The following is a 25,965-nucleotide window of genomic DNA, read 5'->3' as shown; positions in this document are numbered from 1 at the left end:
ACCTGGCCCAGAAAATTACGTTGTCTGGAGGCAGTAGCTCTTCTATGGGATCAGAAGATTTTTTTTACTGAAACCAGCATTCTTCTGTAAGAAGAGAGCGGTCACATGAGCTGCACCAAAGATTTGGAATTCGCTCATCCCGAATTTTAGAAGAATCGCCTACGCTCCACGATTCAAAAAGGAGACTGAGTCCTTTCTGATGGGTAAATTTCTCCTACAACAAACAACAGGGAATACTTAGACTTTCATGAGAACTGCAGACAACCCGTCGATCCTCTACATTCAGCTGTTCAAGTAGGCTACTGTAAGCAGGGTTAAAGTCCTGCTATTCACAGAACAAAGAAACTGGTCACTGCACAAACCAGTTTACTTGCATTGATTGGGCTCTACTGGCTATATTCAGTTAGGTTAGATACATTTAGTCCCCTCGACTGTCAACAGGGATGTTGTTTATCGACAGGCACCTTGTAAAATGTAAATTGATACTTGTATAGCATACTACTCACCGCAAGGGTCTCAAGGAGCTTGTACGAATACCGCTGTGGAACCCATCCTGGCTTTCCCTGTGAGGCATCCACTCCTGGGCTCCCCCCAAGGTGGAGGCCAGGCATCCTTAGCGTTGTGGGGGCCGTTGTGGAGATTAAGCAAGCTATTGCCCAGAGTTGCAGAGTGGGACTCCATGATTGGAATAGGCACGAGGCGAGAATTATCAGGTCCGTGGAATTTTGGGCCCAAGACCCGCCGAGGCGGGGAATTGATCAATCCACATGTATATTTGATTAAACTATCAATACTATAACGTGTGGATATCTAGGATCTTCAGTAGTGGTACTATTTTGAATTTATTTTATGATATGGCACGTTTTACTGTAATCTAGTGATTTCTAGTATTCTTCATTTTGTGTGATATGTGTAAGGGAAAGCATACGGCAATGTTATTGGAATACGTACACTTTGTACTGGACATTAAAGAATTAGATATCTGCTGATTTTGAAGGTGGTGGAATTGAAAGCGCTCTGACACCCAAATTGTGGGTCTTGTTCACGCTATAGAAAACACAGAATAAATAGATAAATAAATAAGCAGGCAAGTGGTGATTCTGTTAACAAATGCAATGCAATATCTTCTTTCACTGAGGACAAGTTAATGATAAACGAACGTCACAGGTTCATGCCAACCTAGCAGAAGGTTATCTCCTCATAACTTTGGGCCTCTCCCTACCCAGGAAACCTTCGGAACAATTGCCGACAACGTTTCATTTTCATGGAGCCATTCTAACTTCATTAAAGGGGTTTAACTTCTCTTCTCAAAAATATGCCAATACCCATTCCTCAGGTATGCAAGCTTGAGCCTACATTGCCACAATTATATACTGAACATAATGCCTGGATTTTTTTTTAAATTACGCCAGCATAGTCCACAGAATTTCGGGAATTTCATGTTAAACCAAGTTTCAGAACTTACACCATTGCACTTCTTCACATATTTACACGCCATTTATGGTAAAAATGTACCACTACTGTGAAAACGCTGGAAATAAACAGAACATGGGCAGCAGTGGTTTGTGGTGCTTTTGGGGGATTTTTTTTTCTATTCACCTTTTGCACATAATGCATCCTCTTGGCTATTTGCCCTAAAATATAGTGCTATAAATAAATAATGGATTTGTATTTTGCATAATTTTGCAGATACTTCATGTAATTATGTGAAAGCAAATGACGCTAACTCCGCACACCTCTACAAACTACTGGTGATTACTCTAAGCTTCATAACTTTGATCACAGTTTTGCTCACAATAACACTACGGACAGGGACCACGTCTATGCAAATCAGTCTTCTTCCCTACAATGGTCAGTCCAGCCTGAATTCTGAAGCCAAGAACCCTCTGCACAGAAACATAAAAGCTTCAGACATGTTTTAGCCTTTACTAGTTAAGTGTATTCTCAGTCAAATGCCACAGCCTGATAAACCATATATTGGAACGCCCGCCCTATTTAGTGCAACTCACTTAAAAACAATGCAATAGATGGAAATTTTGAAAAATGTCACCTAATGTTAACTTCTCAACTCCGCATTCTAGGAGGTGAAAACAAGAGAAAATGCCACCATACCTCTTTGGCAACTGTATGCCAGTGCAGATGGGTTTCACATATATCCATTCTCTCCTGGTGAAGAAACTTGCACTTATCAGGTACGAGCAGGGCATCGCTCACAAACTCGCCCACTGAAAAGACAAAAATAAATGGACATTAGAGATATAAAAAATATACTGGCAAAGCAAGATGAAACCAGCTACTTTATAGAACGATGTATGTAATTTGAGCAGTTTTATTAGCCTAAATCAGTTTCTCCTGGCGAGATAATTTCTGAATTATTAATCATGCACCACCCTAAACACAGCTTCAACAATGCATGCCGCTATACGGCTATTACTACATCACTTGGAAACACCTCAATAAGTTTGTGAGGTTTATTTGATGAGTGGTTAAGCAGTGCAGAGTAGCTTCTGAGCACTAAATGACATACATACCAGTCCATCCCAACCTCAGAAATTTGAGTCAATTACAATCTCTGGTTTTACAGATTTTACATCAGCTACAAGATAGACTGTCAGATTCAGGATTGATTTGTACAAGCTGTGCTTTGTAGTCAAGCCTTAATTTGCCTCTAACAGAGTCCAGGAGCAATGATACAGTTATCCGGCTTCCAGAACACCCACAAGTGGCTGCTTGCATGGAACTAAGGTAGCAGTTTATGCAGCGACATACCAAGAGTGCCATAGCACCATGTTTGGGATTGTGCCTCCTCCTTCCTTCCTCCTGGCACCGGGTGAACCACCCATGGATTGGGAGACATGGGTGGTTTGGGATTGGGTGGTTTAATGGTAAGGAGGAGATTGTTGCTTATGCAACAAGAGCTTTGTGGGATGCGGAGAAGAATTATTCTGGGATAGAATGGGAGCGGTTGCCCTGTGTATGTGGGGAGCAGAGCATTTTAGGACTTTTCTGAATACTGAATTCAGTATGTTTAATCTTTAAGAAGGCACCGTTTATTTTCCAAATTTCACATAGGAAACTTTGAACAGAATTTAAAAAGCGTATTGCACGACATTCAGCTTAAAAAAACATGGAGGACTAGCAGCAGGTAATTAATGGAGATTGTGAGGTCTCCGAATTTGAACAAAAAGTCTTGCCATTTATTTTTCACACGACCATGAATTGGCACAAATGTCCCATGCAGGAGCTCAAGAGTGGCCGTTTACAGGCCTCTGGGAGAAAATAAATGTATTTACACTCACGCACACCAGCTGAGTGCAGCAGCCTGGCTCTCCCCAGTGCCATAAATGCTGCCAGCGTGTGCCATATTCCTAGGCTCTGATGTGACAGAAAGAAGAAAAGAAAAACATTTTTTTAAGTCTATTTACTCAATCCTTGGAAAATATACCTGTTACTGTTGTCTTCTGGAAGATCTGTGAGGGTTGAGAGGCAACATTAATGGAGAGTGGGTGGGGCAGGGATGTAAGGGGAGAAGCAGCATAGAAGGCAGAAAAAAAGAGAACTCACTTCAATGGAGTGCTCCTGGAAAAGGAAAAAGTAGTTTCCTCATTTGCGCCGTGGAAGGATGCAAGTCATCTAATCAAAAGGAAGGTGAATAGGCTATGCTCCAGGGGCGGGACAAACAGGAGAAAAAACTATCAAATACAATTCAAGCAAATGAGAGAGACCGGAAAACCACAATTGGCTGACACAAAACCCACACACGTATCAGTATTCTACACAATAGGTTTTTGACAGATATCATTTAACAGTTGGCTGTAAATGAGAACCTAAAAAAAAAATATTTTAATTAAGTGTTAAGGTGAACGAAAAAACTAGCTTAATCCTTGAACAATAATCACATTCACTAGCCAACGGGAGGAAGGGCCTACCACCAGCCCCCAAAGCTGCACAGCTCCTGTTGAATGAGTAAGAAGAGACCCCAGGTGCACATACATGCACGCCTCCATGCATGCACCTGGGGCCAGAGGGGGGTGCAGGGGGCAGTGAAGAGAGACAGGTTATCAACAGTGCACTCATTAGCAATTTGGGCACCACCTGTGGCTTGCAGGCAATTGGTCTGCCACAAGAGGGGTGGGGGTGCTGAGCTCCTCTGAGAGAACAAATGGCTGCTTTTTTGCTTTGCAGCACGCCCCCTCAGTGCAGTGTCTCCCCCTGATCTGTTCACTGAGTTATTACAAGGATTTCAAGCAATTACTGTGAAAAGAGGATCCACATCAAAATAGGTGTGTGAAGTGACTTTTCTTTAAAGGAAAACAATTGAAATATATTTGCCTTACTCGATAACACAACCAGATGTCAGCTTTTGTTTGGTCTGTTGTATGAATTTACAAACAGATTCTACAATAATAAATTTTTGGAGTGTGTTGGTTAAAATTATTGCAGGTCTGGTAAAAAATAAATGTGCCTGGAAAAGAAATCAATTTTAAAATAAATCTAAGAAATTGAAGGCTTTTCAATGACAGCTCAGATACAGTTTTAAGAAAAGTCAACTATGATTATCATATAGGCTGCAAATAAAGAAAAGTTTGTATATTGGTTTTGTTCTTGTGATAATTTAGGGTTAATCTATAAAAATGGTAGGGACTGGGCAACTACGTATGAGTAGTTATTTGTAGAGTGAAAACCTAACTCAAGAGCAACTGAGCTGCTGAACAGGAGGTATTAGTGGACTATTTCATTTTCTATATAGATGCCTTGTATAAACCAGCGGTTCTTAACCTTTTGACTTCTGTGGATCCCCTATGAATCTTTACTGGAATCCAGGGACCCCACTGAGACATTACAGGAAGCCGGAAACCCATGGCATAAGCAATTTCTGAATTCTGAAACTCAAAACAATGTACAAAAATATTAAATAAAAAATATACAAGCATTGAAATATTCTGTTTTGTTAATCCAATATAGAAAGGGGCTTCAAAAAATCTATTTTGCATCTTTAAATGTATATACTTTCAATTTAATAGATGTATTTTAATATGATTTAATCTTCTAAATTAGCCACGGACCCAAATCACCAGAGTAGGCCTCGCGTACCCCAAGGAGTCTTCAGATTACAGGTTAAGAATCACTGGTGTAAGCGCTACAAGTAACAGGTAACAGGTGTTACGGTTACTGGAATAATGTGGAAGGCTTGCAGGGATTTAATTCATCACACTTTTTTGTCATCAAGGATGGTATCACACTACGTCAAACAGAGTATCACCCCAAGGTAACCCTAACCGCAAATACAATCTTATACTACTTTCTTGGCTGTCTCATGGCGTCAATCATTTTTTTACTGATATATTGAACTCATTAACAGTGATCGAGGTTCCTAGTGCTGCCTCAGTCTAAGATCTGCCTTTGATCTGAAAAAAGCTAGGAAACAATTCACGAGAGGATGGTCTTTAATACATGTGTAGAGAAGGAGGATAAAGAGATTAGGTGGGATTTGTTAATCTACAGATGTTTTGGGGATAGCAGGGTGTTCACTGCACGCTTCGGGAGCTGAGGCACGTACACAAACTTAAAAGCGGTATTAATAAGTTACTAGGTGCGTGGCTAAATATTAAGTTGACACGGCTTTTTTCACATGTGGAGGACATAGATTCAAGAGAGTGTCGCTGTGACGGAGTGAAGGTCACACTTTGTCAATCATTATAAATAAAATTAAGAAAGAAGTGTTTCAGTATTATTTGCTTGGTGTGAACCAAAAAGATTCATTACATTTTTTAAAGTAAATTCTACTTGCTTCCCTGGCAAGTTCAATTTTAATAGTGGATATTTTATGAAAACCTGAATGCTTAGGGGCTTTGATATTGAAATAGTTGAGGCGGCAGGAAGTGGCCTTCAAGAACTTTAGTAAATAATTATTTAAGCGTATTTAAAGAGTTTGAAATGCACATGGTGAAAATGTCGATTTGGGCATCTTATTTACTGGCTTTGGCCAGTTTTAATAATATAACTCAGTAAAACAAGCACATTCTAAATAACTGCATAACTGTCACTGGTTGAACATTTGTATCCCTACTCTTAAGTCTTTCACCCACAACCCCCTGCTTTGCTTATGCATAGGAGATCTATCTTCATTAGGAGAAGAGACTTTAAGCACAACCCACTACGGTAAAAACAATAGGGAAGCCAGGGAGCAATTCTTTTTATCCTGTTAAATTGTAATGTGCTTATGGCAGGCATGTTGCTTTAAGAAAGGAGGAGCCTATGACGTAGAATACACAAGTGACTACTAAGAGTAATTTAGTCTAAATCACGCCTATACGCCACCTTCTAACATGTGGGTTAGAATCTTAAGCAGACAGAATAAGGGTCTGGGGCAGCTTTTGGAGAAGGCTTCAGTCAGAAATACTAAGCATGATTGACAGGATAGGCTGGCCAAATAGAGCACCAACACCAGAGCTGGAATCCAAGACACCAGCTTTACTGAGGTGTGTGGAAAAACTCCAGAGGATGTTTAAATACCTCATTTTTATAGAAACAAGGTTTTAAATTTCTATGAATATTTAAGGTGGTTATGCTTACAGTACACAGAAATTACTCTGGAATGGAAGGCAGCGCCAAAGGGAAATTGAGGCTGTGAAAGTCTCATTCTTCGGGTAAAACAGAGGACCCACCGAAGAACAAGGAAACATTGAATGAAAAATGTGCAAACAAAATCACCTGCTTAAAATAAAAGTCTAACACGACTTTGTATTAAACATCCTTTTATATGAAATGTCCATTTTAGAACAGTATGCATTGTTTCTAAGCTGATCATGCATGTTGAACTTTACCCATCAACGGGATCTAACAGTCAACTTCTTAAATCTTGGCTTTTCAGCAAAACCTCGGTCTAAATCTTCATTCAGCTCCACTCATTCCAGCCCTCCGGCTCAACTCAATCTCTTCGAAGCGCTGGGACGCCCCTGGGTAGCCAACGCGCTTTACAAATCCTCATTCCATTCTATTCCATTCCACTCAATAAGTGTAATGTCATGGTCTCAAGTGGCTGCTGATCCAGCACTGACAGAACCGTATTCAAATGCCAAGCCCTACGAGTGTCTCCATCCTGAGAGATACAAGGAGGTTTAAACAGGGCATAGTGTCTTACCAAAAAAGGGTCAAGGTGCAGAGATTACTCTAACAAACTGAGCTCATGTACTTACAACGTCTAATGAACAGTCTTCTCAGGGATGCTTGAGCAGTAGAGGCATGTAGTGGATGCAGGAGAACCCCTAGGCAGGAGTCAAGGTAATTATAAAGCTCCACCCTTCAATATGATGCACAAGTTTCTTCACGGTTTATTATAGGCATCTCAAAGCCTTGGCTCATGTTCATAATATGTCTTCCAGCACCGACACTCATTGAGCGATAGGTCTACAGAACGTGTTTTTATCTACTGAAGGTCTGCAGCTTAAAAACTGCTGGAAAGCAATCTAAATCACCTTTGAATTTATTTTGCTCTATGCTATAAAACACATTTTCCAGACCCTTTGGCTATCGAAAACCACATTTCAATCATATAAGGATTTAAGAAACATCTTTTTCAGATCTAGCCGGTTTTAGTTTCTAAATGGTCTCAAGAATCTTACTTTCACAGTACTTGAATTAACATTAGCATTAATTTGCTAGTACAAGAACAGCTACCCTATCGGCAGAATCATTAATTAATTCACAAGACCTTCCCTGCAGGGGCGCAACTAGACCCAAACTGGCCCTAGCACTGGTCGCACATGGTGAAGCCCTTTTAGCCCTATGGGCGTTGCATGCCTGCCCACCTGTTCCCATTACCGCACTGAACTAGGTACACCAAAATAGTTGCGCAATGCAACCAATGTTTTTCTATGTACTGATGGAGCAAGGATTCGCGCAATAAGCGACTTGCTTGTAATCAAGAACATCGAATAACACTAATTAACTAATCAACCTGTTTGTCTTACTAATTTAGAACCTTTTTACACTACACGGTGTGTCCCAGCGAAGCTTGCCTATGTGTTTACTAAACCGAATACGCTTGCCATTAAAATGGCCGCTGCTACGCGGGAATTTAGTCTGCGCATGCGTCGGTCATACCCATGTGACGTGACTTACTCGCAGTTCTGGTGGGAATTTGTTGCTCATGCGCAATGCAATTAAGATGGCTGCTCTGTGTTCTCACATGCTCTAAGCTTGCATTGCCGCTTTTGCAAAGCTGTTTGTTCTGCACTTACTCATAATGCTATAGTTATTATAAACTAAGGTATATAGTATAGCCATTCATGGTATACAGTGTAATCTTTTATTCTGTGTTTCTAAATTGTTTTCGCTTGCTTTTCACGTATCGTATTCTTTGGGCCTGGGAGGTGCTTACTACTCCATTTTGGAAGCCCGTATGGTACCAGTCACGTGATGGGGGAAAAGAAAACCATGCAGCAGTGGAACCCAGCCAGCTGGCAGCCTCGCCCAAGATGCTCCTGGGAACCTGAACTAAAACCTAGTCGGAGAAGCTGATCTGTACCTGAATTTGTTACATTTGTAATAAACTGCTGTATACTCTATTGTTCCCTGTAAAACATATGCCATGGGAAACTAGAATTTAAGGGGTGGGTACGAAAAGTCTAAAATGTAGGTGGTGTGATGACTTAACCGCCTCCTTTGTCCAATCAGAATTGGGGATCCTTACACTTGCAACATTGGGGGGTGGTACACTGACCCGAAAAACAGTATAACTAGCCTAGGTTTAGCTAGAGAAATTGTCCGACTTGTCCGAATAGCTGACCTGTCACTGACCCAACGCACTCTATAAGTGACTGATAACAGAGAGCTGCGGAGCACTCTGTCCGAATTTCCACAGACCTACTCGGGGTTTTGGGAAACCTTAAGTGCTGGCGAAGCACTTTGCTGGGAGGTTCGAAAACCCAATTGGGGTTATTGGCAGACTCCTTGCAGAGAGGGAGTATTGCAGGCGTTGTAACTGAAGCTGCGGTGTTGGTCGTACCTTTTGGTGAACCCGGTCCTGATCCAAATTCTGGGGTTATCCTGTCCTGACTGTCCATGGGCTATACCTGCTCGCCTACTGGCAACCTAAGTCCTTGAGGGTCCTTTCCCGTCTTTCCCAACTGACCCGTGGCCAGGGTTGGTCTTCACTCTATCCTAGGTAAATATAAAGTCTGTGTGGGTGTTTGTTTATCTAACTTGCCTTCCTAACGTCTCGAATAAAGCATAAATACTTCTGTTCCCTTTTCTCCCCTGTCCTCTATAAATGAGATTTTCATGCATTATTTGTCTATTAGCATGTTCCACTTTTCTACCTACCTTTAGTCAAATGCTAAATCGTTTGGCATATATAGTTTGTTCCATTCTTACCCTCCCTATAGAGAATAAGCACATCTGGATAAATCAAATTGCATAAGTTTCATTTCCTTTGAACCGTTAGTTAATTTCGAAAGTCTACTTTGATTCAGGATGTTGCCTTTCTTTACCCGCCTTTAGTGAAGTTGTGAAAGTCTGTTGATCTAAAATAGTGTGTTCCTTATTTTTCTCCTTCCCTTTAATTTTCGATTTCTAAATGATGGTCTGCCTTATTCATAGCTATACGATATTTCTAATTCTAGTTATAGATAGTTTGATATGTGTTAATCTTCTACTCATGGCATATGATGATGATGATGATTAGATGGTTTTCAAAACTTCCTGAGTCTGTGGTTATTATAAAAGAGTACAAACATTTTCAATTGTATATTGTATTGTGTTGTCTACTTATTTTGCAGCTAGCTCCTTGATCCATTGTGATCAAAAGGTACCTGTGACGAGGATTGGTAAGGCAGGTACATTGAAATAAATAGAAAGGAATAGGGTTACTGGTAGTAGTGTGTAGGTTACCTGATTAAAAAAAAGAGTAATAAAATAAATTATGGGCCCAAGTGTGCATATTTGGTAACAAAGTTAGTCGGGTGACCTGCGCGCTCTATCAGTAAGTCAGCAAAATGTGCCCAGCAGTCTCTTCAGAACTAAAGTTCAGCCCCTTTTATTTTATTACTTTTAATTCAATAAAAAAATGTAGCTTGTCCACGTGGTCAGTTATGATTTTTGAGATAGTTCATTGCCTGCTAAAACTGAAGCAGATCACAATGCTGTACGGAGTCATGACAACACCCAAAAAGATCACTGGGCAAAATGCACTTACAGGAGACAGTGGCAAAAGTCTCCAAGAAAACAAATTTCTAACTAATACAAGTAAGTACATTTTGCATATCCTGCACTCATAATGTCACAAAAGATGCAATCCCTTCAGAAAAAAGTGCCATACACAATAGTGAAACGGACCTTTACATGCAGAAATAGGGTAAAGGTATCTAGACTAATATGGGAATAAGAATATACCAATATAAAATCCCTGACGTGTGTAGACTGGGTGCGATCCAAGGATAAAGAAAAGCAGAGATCCATATTTTTAAACAGAGCACTGATCTTAAAAAACATCAAGCGTAGGCAAGACCTATAACCGGGGGCTGCTAGAATTATGAAAATATGCGGCCACTGCGTTTTCACATAATCAGATTTTAATTAAAAAAATATATATTTATAGTTTCTAGCCCAAACGGTTCAAAGGTTACTAAAACGATGCAACCCTTGTCGTGGATTGGAAGACCCTTTGAAAAGGTTGACTGGTCATTTTTCAGTTGCTTACTGTTATAGTAGGGTGATACATTGGTATTAATGAGGTGCAACCTATGTCCGGACTTGGTTTACAAGCGTAAAAATTGCAAAAATAATGAAGTAATACTATCATAAAACGTGCCGCATTACCCACCATAATCTGACTTTTCTTGCTGCGCTATTAGGTCAAGCTGCCGCATAGTTTGGCCTTCCCCTGGCCACATCATTCCAGTGGCTGAGCCTAGAACTAATATTTGTGGACAAATTGTGGGATGGCAAACTCCTAAAAGATGTTCTCACTGTACGGATAGTTACGCTATTTACTTACATGGCTGTTGTTTTCAAAACACTCTACTGAGATTGCTAATGAATTCCTCTTACTAACTGATTCACATCTCAATTTGCAAAACAAAGAGGGCGCCAAGAAATTGACAGAAATCATTCACAAGCTTGTATCCAAAATGGCACAGCGGGTCGCATTGACATGTTCAGAGTTAAAACGCATTCAACGGCGCTGAAATAAATAAAAGGGCTACTATTAGTGCAGCAGTATGTTCTGTCTGAAAGAAAAGGCTCCAGCCACCCCTATTCTTTTTAAGATCTGGCTCTATTCGAAAAGATACATCAGAAAGCAACGTGAAATGCTTCTAGTGAAAACTATGGGTTCAGCAAAAGACTTTAGTGATAGAGCAGCGGCTTCTGCGCCCCCCAGTGCGATGATTGAAAGGGAAAATACATTACAAAAAAAATACAGAAACAAGTACTCATCGAACAAATACATAGATGATGAAATATTTCATTTAATTAATTTTAAACCACAGAATTTTAATGGGAAGGTTAAGAGCTTTTCTACATGCACTTTAGGCCACTCATCGTCCATACTATATTCTGTTTGATGCCGCGGCAGTGCTCCCAGGGATCTATCTGAGGGTACCAGCTGAATTTTTTGCCTCCAATGTCAAATTCCTACACATTTACATATGGTTTTAACATTTTCAACTTTGAAATGTTGGTTCTTCATTTATATACACTTTATTGATTTGTTAATATTGTTTAATATTCTAAGCAGTTGCAGGGCCCCTGAGTGGGCTTTGCCGACTTCCAGTGGTCCTGAGACTAGAGGTTAAGCACCATTTGTTATGGAGAACCTGTGAAGACCTATGCATCACAAAATGCTAAGAGATATATTAACATAACATTGTATTCTGTTGGCTTTCGATTTTAGCAAATAGTTCGCTTTTAATGTGTGCTTCAATTCTTTTCTGCCACATGAAGGAAAGGTTCACAAATAGTAAACGAGCAAATAATCTATGTTGGCCAAAAATGGTGGTCAAAAATATGAACCTCTGTGACCATAGCAATTCCTCAGAAAAAGATGACACTACCAACTTAGACTTCTGCAGTGAATAACATCTTATATCCCTAAAGACAACAAACCCCACATCAGTGGTACAATTTGTATGTAGTCTTATTGAAGTTAGAGTCTTCTGACTCTTCAACAATAGGTGTTCGCCAGATGCACTGTGCCCTCTCCTTATGATGCGCCTATGCTCTGCTGCAACGCTGGTCCCAGCCACTCAACAGTGTGAACAAAACACCAGTCTTTCACACACCCAAGTGGCTTACTAGTGAGATTAACCTACACAAAAGAGAATACAGGCTTCAGCCTGTGACGGAGTCCTCCAGACATGTGTGTGAAGGTAACCAAACCAGACTGTACTACGAATTACAATAATGGTTTTACAAATCCCTTGTTAAAACAACAAAGCTATTCAGCAACACTAAACTATCAACCGAATTATTATTTTAGACAGTTTTCATCTTTAGAGCTCAGATGCCCATTCATAAAGAAAACCGCTCTAGACCTTCCAGCTCAGGGAGCCGCCTAAAGTATGGAACTTAGTTTTTATTTATTTATTGTGAGTTCATGCATACAATCCAGACAACACATACAATTCTATAATACACAACAAAAAATATTTTTAAAGTTAAATTTACATAAAACATTGATTAAATACATCTCCATTATATCCAAACTTTGTGCAGTCCACATTAAATATATCTCAATTCATCCATAAACCATCTGATATGTGTGCGAGTAGGACGCTTAGTGTTAACTGTTTTCAATATTTTTGTTCCCATATACCAAACTGCTTATATTCTACACCGCAAATTCCACACAAAAGCTGGTGTATGATTTGCATATCATTATTGCTTTGTGGTATTGCCTTCCTCCCTGTTTTGAGCAGACATCGAGCTCGAGGTTTCTTGTCTACTGGACAGAACAAGAATTTGCAATGAAATAGGTCTCGCATTTAGGAGACTTTGAGCTATTGGCATTCAAAATGTTAATAGCTTAAATTCTCGCAAAAGCGAGACTTATTGAATTGCAAAAATTTTTTTCTTTCCAAGCGCCCCATGATGCTCTTGCACGCAAATAGAGCCACACTCCTTTCTTTAGATGAGCCATGCCTAAAGGAAGGGGCACAGCTGCCATTAAAATAAAAGCATAGTATCTGGCATTTTTACTAAATAAAAAAGCATTTGTTTGAAAAACAAATGTTTTTTTTGTATAAGAGTCCCAAACAGCACTTTTCATTTTGATGGCAGCCGCGCCCTTTTCTTTAGACGCAGCTCGTCTAAAGATAGGGGCCTGGCCTCTATTAAGTTAAAGAGCAGCATGGGGTGCTTGGAAACAACTGGATAAAAACAATGCTTTGCAAAGCCGTAGGTCTCGCACTTGCAATAGTTTTAGCTATAGTCATTTAGATTGCCAATAGCTCAAACTCTCCTAAATGCGAGACATATTGCATTGCAAAGAAGCAGCTGCCATTGTCCCAGCTGCTTAGAAAGTGAAGGCATGCATGGCGCTCTGAATGTTGCTGCAAAGCACGTTGTGCCTGCAGTGAGACAAAACTCAGTGTAACAACAGAAGTAATAGAGCCAGACCTCATGGGAGGTAAGAAATCAAGACAAGGAGGGACTAACAAGTCAATTATCGAATCAGAAGCCAGAATTTACAAAGGACAAAGAAACATGCCAATAAAAAATATGGGAAGAGAGTGGGGGGAGCATCAAGTCCATACTCTAATACAGCATGCCTCGCAGAGCAGCAAATGCGCTGCCCAGGCTCGACCTAAAAACAGCATATGCTCTTCTGTTTCAGCAGAAAAATTACAGATAGGGTACCATCCAGATCCAGAGTAGGATGCTAATGAGGGAGTGCCCAGTCTGAGCTTCACCAATAGATTCCTGCATAGGGGAGGTTAAACAATCTAAAAAATCTTCAGAATTGTAATTATTTTTCATATTCACATGTATGAACTCTATTCCAGCAGCCATCAGGACAGACCCCTAAAAACGGGAGCTGAAAATCCCGCTTTTCCAACATAATGTCCACTTATGACTTTTTCCCCCACTAACTTGAACACTCGATATAAATGCTGCAAATGTATACATGTCTACGTTACATTTATCTTTAATTTTGGTCTAACCTAATCGAAAATTGTACACATTATTAATTGATTGCAACTACGAATATGGTTTATTGCATGTACTTTGGAACTCTGTTCAATCCTCTATTAGCCCAGAGAGTATGATATGTGTATATAAAAGAGAGATAATTAAGTTCCCAGAAATAGTAAATAAAACAGACGTTCCCTTACAAAAAAAGGTTGAACTATATTGAACACTAAAAACAAGTTAATTCAATAACCCTTATGTGAACTATATAATGCACGCAGGGGGAAACCAAGACTGTACACACCTTCCAACTGATTTATCTGCAGTAATGTATATCATGTGCTCTCTTCACAGTTAAGTGGCTATATGAGCAGTGCCACTGAAATTATGCAGTATGGCAAATTAAACAGTATTATGTGGCATATTTAGTGATCATATTCCTTCACTATTTTGACATTTTTACACCCGTTAAAACTATCTGGGCTTTAGTTGCACATCACCTGTAAAAGTTCAACATCCAAATATAGCAATAAGGTACCAGTCAACAATTTCAAAGGTCCTTCCACTGCGAAGCAATATGTTTTGCTGCGTTTTTACTAACTTTTGAACCGTTTGAGCTAGGAAGAAATTTTGTTTTCGTCAAAATCTGCAGTTTATGCGGCAGATGATGGATTATGTGGCAAATCTCTAGTTATTTGAAAATTGACACACAATCACATAATTCCAGTGGCCCTGTATGTGAGAAAGCCACACACGATATAACATGGCAGATGGTGGATTATGTGGCAAATGGGGAAAATCTCTAGTTATGTGGAAATTGCCACACAGTCGCATAATTCCAGGGGCCCTGTATGTGAGCAAGCCACGCACCATATAACGCAAGATCTGCATGTCTATTTGGCAATCACAACCATATGTCAGCTAGGTAAAGCCTAGTAAGTTCCTTACGTTGGCCATACCTTGGCCCGCTGTACTAAACTGCTGATAAACTATTAAATAATTAATGATAATATTCCGATACAGAATTTATCAATTTTTTAGCACAGTTGTAGGGCGGTCAGTGCAAGGAACACTTTATTTATCATCGTTTTGAACAATAGCTATACTCATAAATTGACTAGTATGGAAACAATGAAGTAAACACTGTTAAAAGTTGCGGGATGGTTATATAAACAGGCACTAGTTTCATATATTGAGGTGTGTTGTAAAGTCACTTCAAAGTCCCACGGTACATAATGATCCCACGCTTTTTCCAGGGATAAGACTGCATTAAAGCAGTGCATTTAAGGGCTTCCATGCCAACCACCGCCTGCAATTTTAATCATAGTTAAAGCAAGAGAAAACTCAGGCGTTAACTTTGCCTAAAGCTATCCTTTGAATTACATGTGTTGAAAGATTAGATAATTGGGTGGCTTTTATAAAATGTGCTTAGGTCTACATGTCATTACAATACAGTGACAAGAGTTGAATTCAGGGTTGGATTTGGATCAAAAATCGGCCCGGCCTTTCCGCAAAACACTGCTTCAGTGAAGTTTTATGGGGGGGGCAGGTTTTATTAACTTAAATTAGATGAAAAAAAGTACATAGATTCGTTCACACTGCTCAACCACACATAAATGCAAGTGAGACCACTTCTGCTCAGGCCCCTGCCCAATCAGCAGACATTAATGAGCTGGCCCAGCGAGAGAAAGGGAGTGATACCTCCTCCCATCTGCCTCTAGAAAGGCTACTCAGACACCCCCTGGGCCGCTGGCGGCATCCGAACAGCACGGACAGCCCCCCAGGCTGCCCAAAAAAGCAGCCCACTGCTAGAACTGGGCTGCCGGCCCTTCGGCCATTTTCGAGTGCCCGCCTCACCAATCCGACCCATGGTTGAATTAAGTCTAAATAAGAGTTATTGCATACGTCAACTAACGTTTAATGACAAGGCATACAAAGTACCATTGGGAGCGTCGCACAAATAAACACAAATCATGCCACAGAGAAGGAGGAAAGAAATTGACCAGCTGGGGACTCTGCGACAGCGCCACCTCACGCGAAGTGCAGAAAGCATTTAGGGGACTTTAATCCGAGATTGCATGTAGTCCGTGGGCACAAAGTAAGAGTTAGAAAGGAGGAGCATGGGACGGGACGAGGAGCATGGGACGGGACGAGGAGCATGGGACGGGACGAGGAGCATGGGACGGGACGAGGAGCATGGGACGGGACGAGGAGCATGGGACGGGACGAGGAGCATGGGACGGGACGAGGAGCATGGGACGGGACGAGGAGCATGGGATGGAGGAAGAGCATGGGATGGAGGAAGAGCATGGGATGGAGGAAGAGCATGGGATGGAGGAAGAGCATGGGATGGAGGAAGAGCATGGGATGGAGGAAGAGCATGGGATGGAGGAAAAGCATGGGATGGAGGAAAAGCATGGGATGGAGGAAGGGCATGGGAGGATGAAGGGCATGGGAGGATGAAGGGCATGGGATGGAGGAAGAGCATGGGATGGGGAAGAGCATGGGATGGAGGAAGAGCATGGGATGTAGGAAGAGCATGGGATGGAGGAAGAGCATGGGATGGAGGAAGAGCATGGGATGGAGGAAGAGCATGGGATGGAGGAAGAGCATGGGACGAGGAGCGGAAAGAGGAGGATGGGAGAAAGAGCTTGGGATGGAGGAGGAGCAGCTTGGGATGGAGGAGGAGCCGCTTGGGATGGAGGAGAAACCGTCAGAGAGAGGCAGACATACATGCCCTACGGGCATGTATGTGTGTCACATGGCACACAAGCCAAAATCAGGGGTGCAACAGGGTGTCAAAGTGACACCCTGTCCCCCTTGTAAATTCGGTAATTTTACCGAATCTGTATTTACTGATTCGGTAATTGACATTGGTTCCTCAATGCCTCAAGGCCCATAGGAATCAATGGCAATTACCGAATCGGTAAATACCGATTCGGTAATTACCGAATGTTACAGATTCGGGGGAAAATAAATAAATAAAATCGGGGGAAAAAACTTACATAGCATTTACTGATTTGTAAATACCGAATGCCCATAGGGCATGTATGTGTGTCACATGGCACAGGTGTACATGCACAGATGTGCATGTACACAGGAATTCGTTATTTACCATGCATTAGTATTACATGGTAAATAACGAATCGGTATTGGCCTGTGGCACTGTTTGAAGTGCCACCGACATCTGGATTTAACGATTCAGTAAATTTACTGATTCTGTATTTTACAGAACCAGTATATTTACCGAATCGGTAAATATACCGATTCTGTAAATATAAGGCCACCTACATGTCAAATACAAAATACAGGTCGGTAACGGCCGAAATCGCCGGTATTTGGCGACCTACATCCAGGCCTTAGTTCTTTGAACACGCTTCGTCGAGCTGCATGACTGGGGAACCAGCTAGGTCCCCAGACTATAACCCCCGCTGTTCCCTACAGCACATTTACATTCTGCAAGGAAAGTACTGTGAACATTGTGCGCCATGTGTGATTGCATCCTCATCGTGGCTTGCTCCCCACTTTACTTTGCTGCACTGCATGGTCATTAGAAGCAAATGTAATTAAACTTCTGTCAGAGGCCCAGCAGCCACTCTCCAGCAGAGCATGAAAAATAGCCTTATTTTTGAGAACATGCGACACGAGCGGATACACTCAACACAAAATAATTAACGTCTTTGGAATTACAAACTACTCAATGAAGGGAGTTTTAATGACGTACTGTACATGATACACAATACACACTGCAAGGCTATTGTATTAGTGATATTATTTAAGTTGTTTGGTAGCATCCGCAGACGTGGCAGCGTGGAAGAGACAGAACGTGCGCTGAACAGATCTGTGCATCAAAATACAACATAGTATGTGTATGGGGCAATGTACACAGCCTGGAACATGCGGCCAGGGTCACAAAAACGCCAAGACAACGAACACTAGATAAAGCTAACAGAGAAACGCATTTAAAAGGGAGGCTTATTATAGTAGTGTCCGTACTCCGATTTATCGGCGATGAAAGTTGCGCACGGAGCGTGCGCTTAGAAGCCTTGTACCAAGGCACTGTACCAATCGCTCAGAACTGGAAAACTCTGCCCCTTGGTGGTGCTGCTTTTGGCAGCCTAAGATTCACGAAGCTTTCTTCAACCACGTGAGCAACCAACAGTCCCCCCACACACGCGCACACACACACAAACATGCGCGCACACTCTGCCTAGATCGGCCTTCGCATGGACTGAAGAATGCAGCGCCGAGTCGGGCACTCACTTCATCTCCCTTGAGGCGCTGTACCCTGATGCAAAAGTCGCCTCAAGAATCCCATTGACGGGTTGGTGTCCGGTAAGATAGACCTCCGAATCACCCCAAGCACTAACATCTGGACATGGTTCCCCCGGCCCCAGCTGCAGGGCAGTAAAACACAAGGGGCAGGGCTCGCTCGCATTTGCACACGACTGGGCAGTTCAGAGCCGCGGCCGAGGGCCCTTTGTGATGTTTAGACGATGCTCATTCATGTTTACGGCCCCCAGGAAGGGGTGGGGGCAGAGATAGAGGCTTGAGGCTACACATTGTCTGAATGCAAGGTGAGAGCCAACGCACTTTGTGTGATGGGAGCAGAGTGGGAGGGGAGGTTGGTGGCAACAAACCACCTTGCCGCACCCCCCACCCCCACTCAGCATTTTCTTTGCATGGAAAACAGTCCTCCACTAATTGTTTCCGTAGCGGTAGGTATTTTATTTCAGCTTCTTTAGAACAGATTCTATACAGTATTTTATACAAGTACTTGGAGTTTGCAGACGATATCGCTTTTGCATACCACGTGTAAACAAAAGACCATTGAGATCGTGAATAAGATGGGTCATTTCCATATTTGGTGGTCCTTAGTGTTCGGCCATGATAACGTTTAAAGGGGCATCCGGCCCACTGTAGCTTTGAACACGTCAGCCTGAAGTTTACACACATTTCTGAAGCACGTGCATTGATTGGCCAATGAGCTCGCTCACTATAGAAAGAGGGACCAACTCCTTTTGGGAAGAAAAAAAACAGGAAGCGGAATGCTTTGTAACAGTGGCATCACTGGCCCAGTAGTGGGATAACACAGCAGCTTAGTAAAAGGCTGGACAGAGGGCATCATGGGGCAAGGGAGTAGCTAGAAAATTCAAATTCTTTTAAATAAACCTCTAATGACACCGAGCGAGCGAGGAAAGTAAGCCTGGTCCTTCTTACATTCGTTTGCTGCACCCTTGCATCCACTCATCTGTCCATCCATCCTGCCACCCTTATTGTATTTATTTTTATTTTAAAAGTTTTATATAGCGCTAGCTTGACCCGTGCGCATCAGAGCGCTTCACATATACACAGGAGAGAAAGATTGCATTACATAGCAGGACCTAAGGAAGCAAAAAAAGATCTAAGCAAAGCATAATCATTAGTCAAACAGTGAAGGGGAGGGAGAAAAACGCAGGCGGTTGGCACAGTCAAGTAACCACCTATCTTTGATGGTCAAGTGAGAGGGGAGTTAACGAGGTTATTGAAGTCTAGGCTAACCCTCCCACTGATCCATCAGACTTTCACCTTTCCATCCATCCATCCTTTTATTAGTGTAACCAGCTACTGAAATTACATCTATCTGCTCACACAGTCGTCTATCTCCTCACACAGTCGTCTATCTGCTCACACAGTCGTCTACCTGCTCACACGGTCCTCTACCTGCTCACACGGTCCTCTACCTGCTCACACCGTCCTCTACCTGCTCACACCGTCCTCTACCTGCTCACACCGTCCTCTACCTGCTCACACCGTCCTCTACCTGCTCACACCGTCCTCTACCTGCTCACACCGTCCTCTACCTGCTCACACGGTCCTCTACCTGCTCACACGGTCCTCTACACGGTCCTCTACCTGCTCACATGGTCCTCTACCTGCTCACACGGTCCTCTACCTGCTCACACGGTCCTCTATCTGCTCACAGGGTCCTCTATCTGCTCACAGGGTCCTCTATCTGCTCACAGGGTCCTCTATCTGCTCACAGGGTCCTCTATCTGCTCACAGGGTCCTCTATCTGCTCACAGGGTCCTCTATCTGCTCACACAGTCCTCTATCTGCTCACACAGTCCTCTATCTGCTCACACAGTCCTCTATCTGCTCACACAGTCCTCTATCTGCTCACACAGTCATCTATCTTTTCATTCAGCCATCCACCTTTTAAGCTTTCCATCTATCCATCCAATCAAAGACCCTTCACTTCACACAAACATGTGTCATCCTTTCACTCTTCTAGCCAACTTTTCATCCACTTATCCCTCTGTCAATCCTTTCTTCCATCCTTGCACCAACTGATCCTGTCCCCTTCTATCCATCTATTCATCCTTTTAACTACCCATCCTTGCACTCACTCTTCATTTTTTCTTTTCAACAACCATTCCTTTCAGTTTGCTATTCCCTTCCTTCTTAGCACCTTTCATTACTTTCACCTTCTGCCTTCTCCTGTGCGCTTCTGCCTTCTCCTGTGCGTCCTTTACAGTTTTTAGCTAATACAATTCTATCTTTTCTCGTATTACATTTTTCTTACGTCTTTCCAAAACACTATTTTCTGCTTTCTTTGTAACTTTTTTCTTTGTTTGCAACATTTATTTTCCTCTCTTCTGCTGAATGTGTGTCTCAGCGTTCACCCCCACTTTTTAGCCCTGCCCTGACTTTTGTCTGAAACCCTGCAGAGGCGATTGCAAAACTATTAAACTTAGTATTTCAATTCAAAAACTTTATTTCGGTTTGTTCGTAAACCATAAAAGTACAGAAAGCATATTTATACGTTTATCAATAGACCATGAATACATACGGCAGTTAGTATAATAGATTTTACATAATTTCATCTGTTTGGGAAAAAAACATTTTAAAACCTTAAAACAATAACTTATACAATACTACGTTAAAAAATATAAAATATCAATAAGGACCCATTTGCTCATTAGGGCTCATAGCCAACACATTATGTAAAATGTTCATCTTTAGCTAAGCAGAATCCTCATTAGCCACATAGAAAATAGGAATTTAGCTACAGCAGTAACTATCAATGCGTTAGTGTCTGTTTTTAAAATTCTAAAAAACGCCAGATAGTTCCTAATTCCTAAATTATTGCACAACTGTATAATCCACTTTCTTCTGATTTTGCAATAGGCCGGGCAAAATAGAGTGACGTGCAAAGCAGTCTCATCTTCAGTTTTACGGCCCGGACATGGGCGGGCAGGTCCCCCCCTCCACCGGTCAGTGTATGAGTGTAAGGGCAAGATACCATACCTAAATTGGAGATACAGCTTCTTCGCTAGAGTTGGTTGAATAGCGTCTAATTCCTGTTCGAAGCTGTAGTCCATCTTATGGTCCAGAAAACCATCGGTCAAACTTGATGGCCTGACAGAGTGAAATAATTCCTGTAAATAATGGTGTTTTATGGTCTCTGCCAAAGTTTGCTTAGAGATGGTTGAGTAAGTGGCCTCGGGATTGAGCCAGAGATTCTCCTGCCCAATCTTACTCGCTGACAGCCTTATAAAGGATAGCCAGGGGATCCTACCTACACCCAAACCGTCCATCACCACCTTTAATTCTTCCCTATAGCTCTCCAGCTCGGGAACACTCCACACTCTCCTCAAATAGAGGAGCGGGTGTGAGGCAATAACATCTGATATAGGCCTAACATTCAAATCCAGCCTAAGTGGTATTAGTGGTGTGCTTTTTGGCAAGGTAAGTAGCTGCCTAATATAATTGTTCTCTGTGGTGGATAGCTCGTGCGTCGGTCGATGCCCCCAGAGCTCTGCCCCATACAGGTCTTAAGATCTGGCTTGAACTTTATAGATTTCGAGCGGCGCACTCACTACCTTATGCACGCAATTTTTTGGGACTTTTAAAATCCCCCAGACAGCCGGAGACAAACCTAGGTTGGCCTTGACCATTTGTGTACCCCACCCCATTTTGTCATTCAAGGATAACCCAAGATAAACAACATTCTTAACCCATTCCAGGGGTCGGCCTTCCATTTTTGGATGGGGACAGTTGATTGTGCTAGCGTTAAAAACCATGTACTTGGTTTTGTCTATATGAACCACCAGGTTCTATTTCTTACAGAAGCTAGTAAACTGGTCCAACACCCGCTGCATTCCCATTGGTGTTTTAGAAAGCAACAGGGTGTCATCCGCAAACATTAGTGCGGGAAATCTTCCAGGAGCCAATTTAGGGGAGTCAATATTGTTTACTGTAAGGAGGTCTTCTATAAGACCGTTAAGAAAGAGGGAAAACAGTGTTGGGGCTAAAACACAGCCCTGTCTGACCCCTTTCTCAATCGGAAAGGCCCTGGTCAATTGGCCAGACTTACCGAATCGAACCTTAGCAAACGTTCCTTCGTGAAGTAGTCTAGTTTGATATCAAAGATATGGAGGAATCCCCATAGTTAATAATATATTCCAGAGTTGGTTCCTATCCACCATATCAAATGTAGACTTGAGGTCCACAAATGTTAAATATAGGCTACCCCCTTCCAGCACAACGTGCCTCCAGTGGAGGACCTGGAGGCGAAATAGCTGATCAATAGTTGATATTTTGGCTCTAAACCCTGCCTGAAGGGGAGAAAGGATATTATTCTCTGTGATCCAGTCCAGTAAGCGTTGCAATAAAAGCCTGGCATATATATATCAATTAAGCTGATGGGCCTGTAGTTTGAGGGTTCGAGCGGAGAACCTTTTTTATAGACGGGGATAATCTCTGCCCCCAACCAAGTACTCGGAAATGGTTGTCCCTCCAAGATGGAATTAAATAAAATAGTGACATAGGGGACCCATACCTTCGGTTCATCTCTAAAGAGGTCTCCCGGAATCCTATCTAACCCCGGAGCTTTATTAGATTTCAGAGACGACACAGCTAGTTCCACTTCAGTCAGAGAAAAAGGTGGTGGACACCAGCTGCAATCCAGGGCCATAAGAATACCCGGGGCCTCGTTTCTTGGCGATAGGGGACTAGAATAAAGATCTTTAAAATAAGAGCACCACAAGTCTTCTGAAATATTTGGATCAATCCGAATTTTGCCCTCTACTTTCCCGGTATGGACAAGATTCCGGAAGGTTCTTGAGTCTTTTACTGCCAGCGCCTGTCTAATGGCGTCCCATCTCTCGGTTTCCCACTCAGATTTGGCATGGAAAGTAATTTCCTTGTATGCATTCCGGGCATTCATTATAGGGGCTCGACTACCTTGTTTCAGTGCCATTATTAGAGTTCTCTGGGCCATCCTACAAGACTTATTATACAAAGGGTTACTTTCCCTTTGCTGCCGTAGTTTCTGAGTAGAGTATTTATAAAACCAATCCACCAGAACGGTCGTTAGATCTTTGTGGATCTCAGAAAGCTCAGTGCCCGCCCTACTATCAGGGGCACTATCATTCATTGTAGTTACCCTTCCTAGAATGGGGATCACACTTGTATACATTTTGGCCATATTTTCAAGGGACATCTTTAAGGTTGCCCAGCGAATTCTCCTCCCTCCTTGTATTATTCTGATGTCACTCGCTGGGGGATTCGCCCCCTCTTGCTCCTCAATGGGCAGCGACAGATCTATCTCAACTACTATGGGATTATGGTCGCTTTCCGTACGACTATACACTTGAAAATTACAAATACTAGGCCATAGGGCCAAGCTGGCCATGAAATAGTCGATTACGGAAGAGTGACCCATTCCATTGTAGGTGTACTGTCCTGAACTATCGCCCTTGAAGCGCCCGTTACAAGCTCTAATGGAAAATGAATAGGTTATGGTAGTCCGCTGCAGGACCAAAGGTGACCAATTTTTAGCTGGATAAATGTTCAGGATTGGAACATGCCAGGTATCGTCCTCTTCTGAGGTAAGCTGGGTGGCCCCCGTTAGAGGTTCATAGTGGCAGTTAAAGTCTCCCCCTATCAGCACTTCGACATCACCAGGGAGACTGCGCAATAAAGTACTCAGGGAGTCTAGGGTCTGGGAGGTTCCTCCTGGGCGTACTGGTCGTGAATATATGTTAATAATGGCCAGTTTTGGTGTTTTAGGGCGGGTCAAAAGGATGCATATCAGATCTGGAATATTAGTACTAATCCTTTTGACGGAAAACCCGAGATGGACACCCACCCAAGTGCACAATCCCCCTGAGGGTCTACCTCTAGGGCCCTTCACTGCTGGTTCCATGTATGTAACGTACCCCAATCTGTGTGTGGCTACAAGAGCCCAAGTCTCCTGGAATAAACAAATCCCATGGAGATATACAAACACACCAATCTGGTACTTCTAATTTTGCCGTTAATCCTGCTATGTTCCATGATAAGGCTTGTAGGTTCCTACTATGGGGGGCCAACCAATCAGCCGTGTCGTTGCCAAAAATAACTCGTCCTTCAGCTGAAATTCCTACTTCTTGATTGACATGTTCCTGGTGTGGAGCTAGACTAGGTAGGGTGGAAACAACCATTAGAGGTTTGGGAAGTCGGGGGGTAAGTTGATTGGCTATAGGCTTAAGTCTAGCCTTAGTCATTGTTGCCCCAGGATCAAACTGCCCTATACCCCTCCCTGAGCTTAGTGTACAGAGGGAGGGAGAAATAGAAAACTTTGGAGTCAGTCCTCCTGGTCTAGCGTACTAAACCTGTTGTAAATTGGGAACCCCATAACCTCATTTCTCGCCTGCCAGCCCCACATGCCCTCATCCTGGTTCCCTAAATGAACTCCCTGATGGTACCACCTTCCACAGTTCCCATTGTTATAAGCATGTTGTGGAATTGAAGGGGGGTACAAATAACAAGTTTACCGCCTTTATAGGAGTTGGAGGACCAGCTTAACTATTGCTGCACACATACTCAGTCACCTTACTGTCCTGAAAGTTAATGACCACACAGTCCCCCACAGTGTCTTTCCTATTGTGGCCTACCCACCCTACTCTTCTGACAAACAGAATCTTGCTTTGAACATGGCTTGGCAGGGGTTTATGCTTGTGCAGCCAGTGCATTTTGTTTTGTTTTTAAGGTCCATGAATGATTCTGCTCTATCAGAAGTCAGTCTAGGTACCCCAGTAAGGACTGCCAGATAGGGAACATTCTCTGGAGGTAGATTGACTCGTGGTAAGTCATGCACACTGCAGTTGGTACTAATTGTAGAAGTAGCGGCTCTGCTTGGAGATTTTAGTTTGGTTGCCACCATTGCTGCTGCAGTGTTACTAACAGATGTGGGTGCTAGTAGCACCCTGCTGAGCTGAAACTGGCGTCGGTGCATTTTTAGAGGAGCTTGAGGGTAATGGATTAGAGGGCAGCACAGGAATGTTGGCGGATTGGGGCTGCCCATTCATGAAAGGAAAATCCTTAACAGAGTCTACTTTTTTCAAGATGGAGTCCTTCATTTTACCCAAACTTTTCTCTATGCTCTTCAGTCTTTGTTCCAGAGGCTGTATGAATGTAGCAAGGACCGTACTCAAAGTCCTTATGAGCGACTCCTCATTGTTAAGGCTTGGGGATTTAGGTATAAGATCAATGCATATCTCTGGCGGGCGCGAAGCAGACATCATAGCCTCTGACACGGCTCCCTCCTGGATGGTTAGGGAGTCAGTGGGTGAGTCCGTCCGGTCATTAAGTTTGGGTTGCTTTGCTTTTCTTCCCCGGATAGCTGTTCCCCCTCTTTGCCTCTTAGGCACTGCCCCCTTATTCACAATATCCTGTGAGGGGCTGTTTGATCGTGGGACCGAGTGCACGATTGCCTTATGTAATGACTGCTTTACTTGGGGTTGATTGGTCGTAGTCCCCGTACTAGGCATGTCGGTGGGAGAGGAGGATTGGTTCCCCAGCGAC

The 25,965-nt window shown here is 42.6% G+C and overlaps 1 protein-coding gene across 4 annotated transcripts in view; it reads right to left on the bottom strand.

The window, feature by feature from the left end:
• APP (amyloid beta precursor protein) overlaps positions 1–25,965 on the bottom strand; it is a 484,182-nt gene that overhangs the window by 248,107 nt on the left and 210,110 nt on the right. For all 4 annotated transcript variants that reach the window (XM_086934030.1, XM_086934028.1, XM_086934029.1 and 1 more), the window contains exon 4: positions 2,113–2,225. In XM_086934030.1, coding sequence (XP_086790156.1) covers positions 2,113–2,225 — 113 coding nt within the window. The remainder of the gene's footprint in view (positions 1–2,112; positions 2,226–25,965) is intronic.

The sequence above is a fragment of the Lissotriton vulgaris genome, chromosome 8 (genome assembly GCF_964263255.1).
Source record: "Lissotriton vulgaris chromosome 8, aLisVul1.2, whole genome shotgun sequence".
Classification (NCBI taxonomy): domain Eukaryota; kingdom Metazoa; phylum Chordata; class Amphibia; order Caudata; family Salamandridae; genus Lissotriton; species Lissotriton vulgaris.
This window is presented reverse-complemented; position numbering and strand designations above follow the sequence as displayed.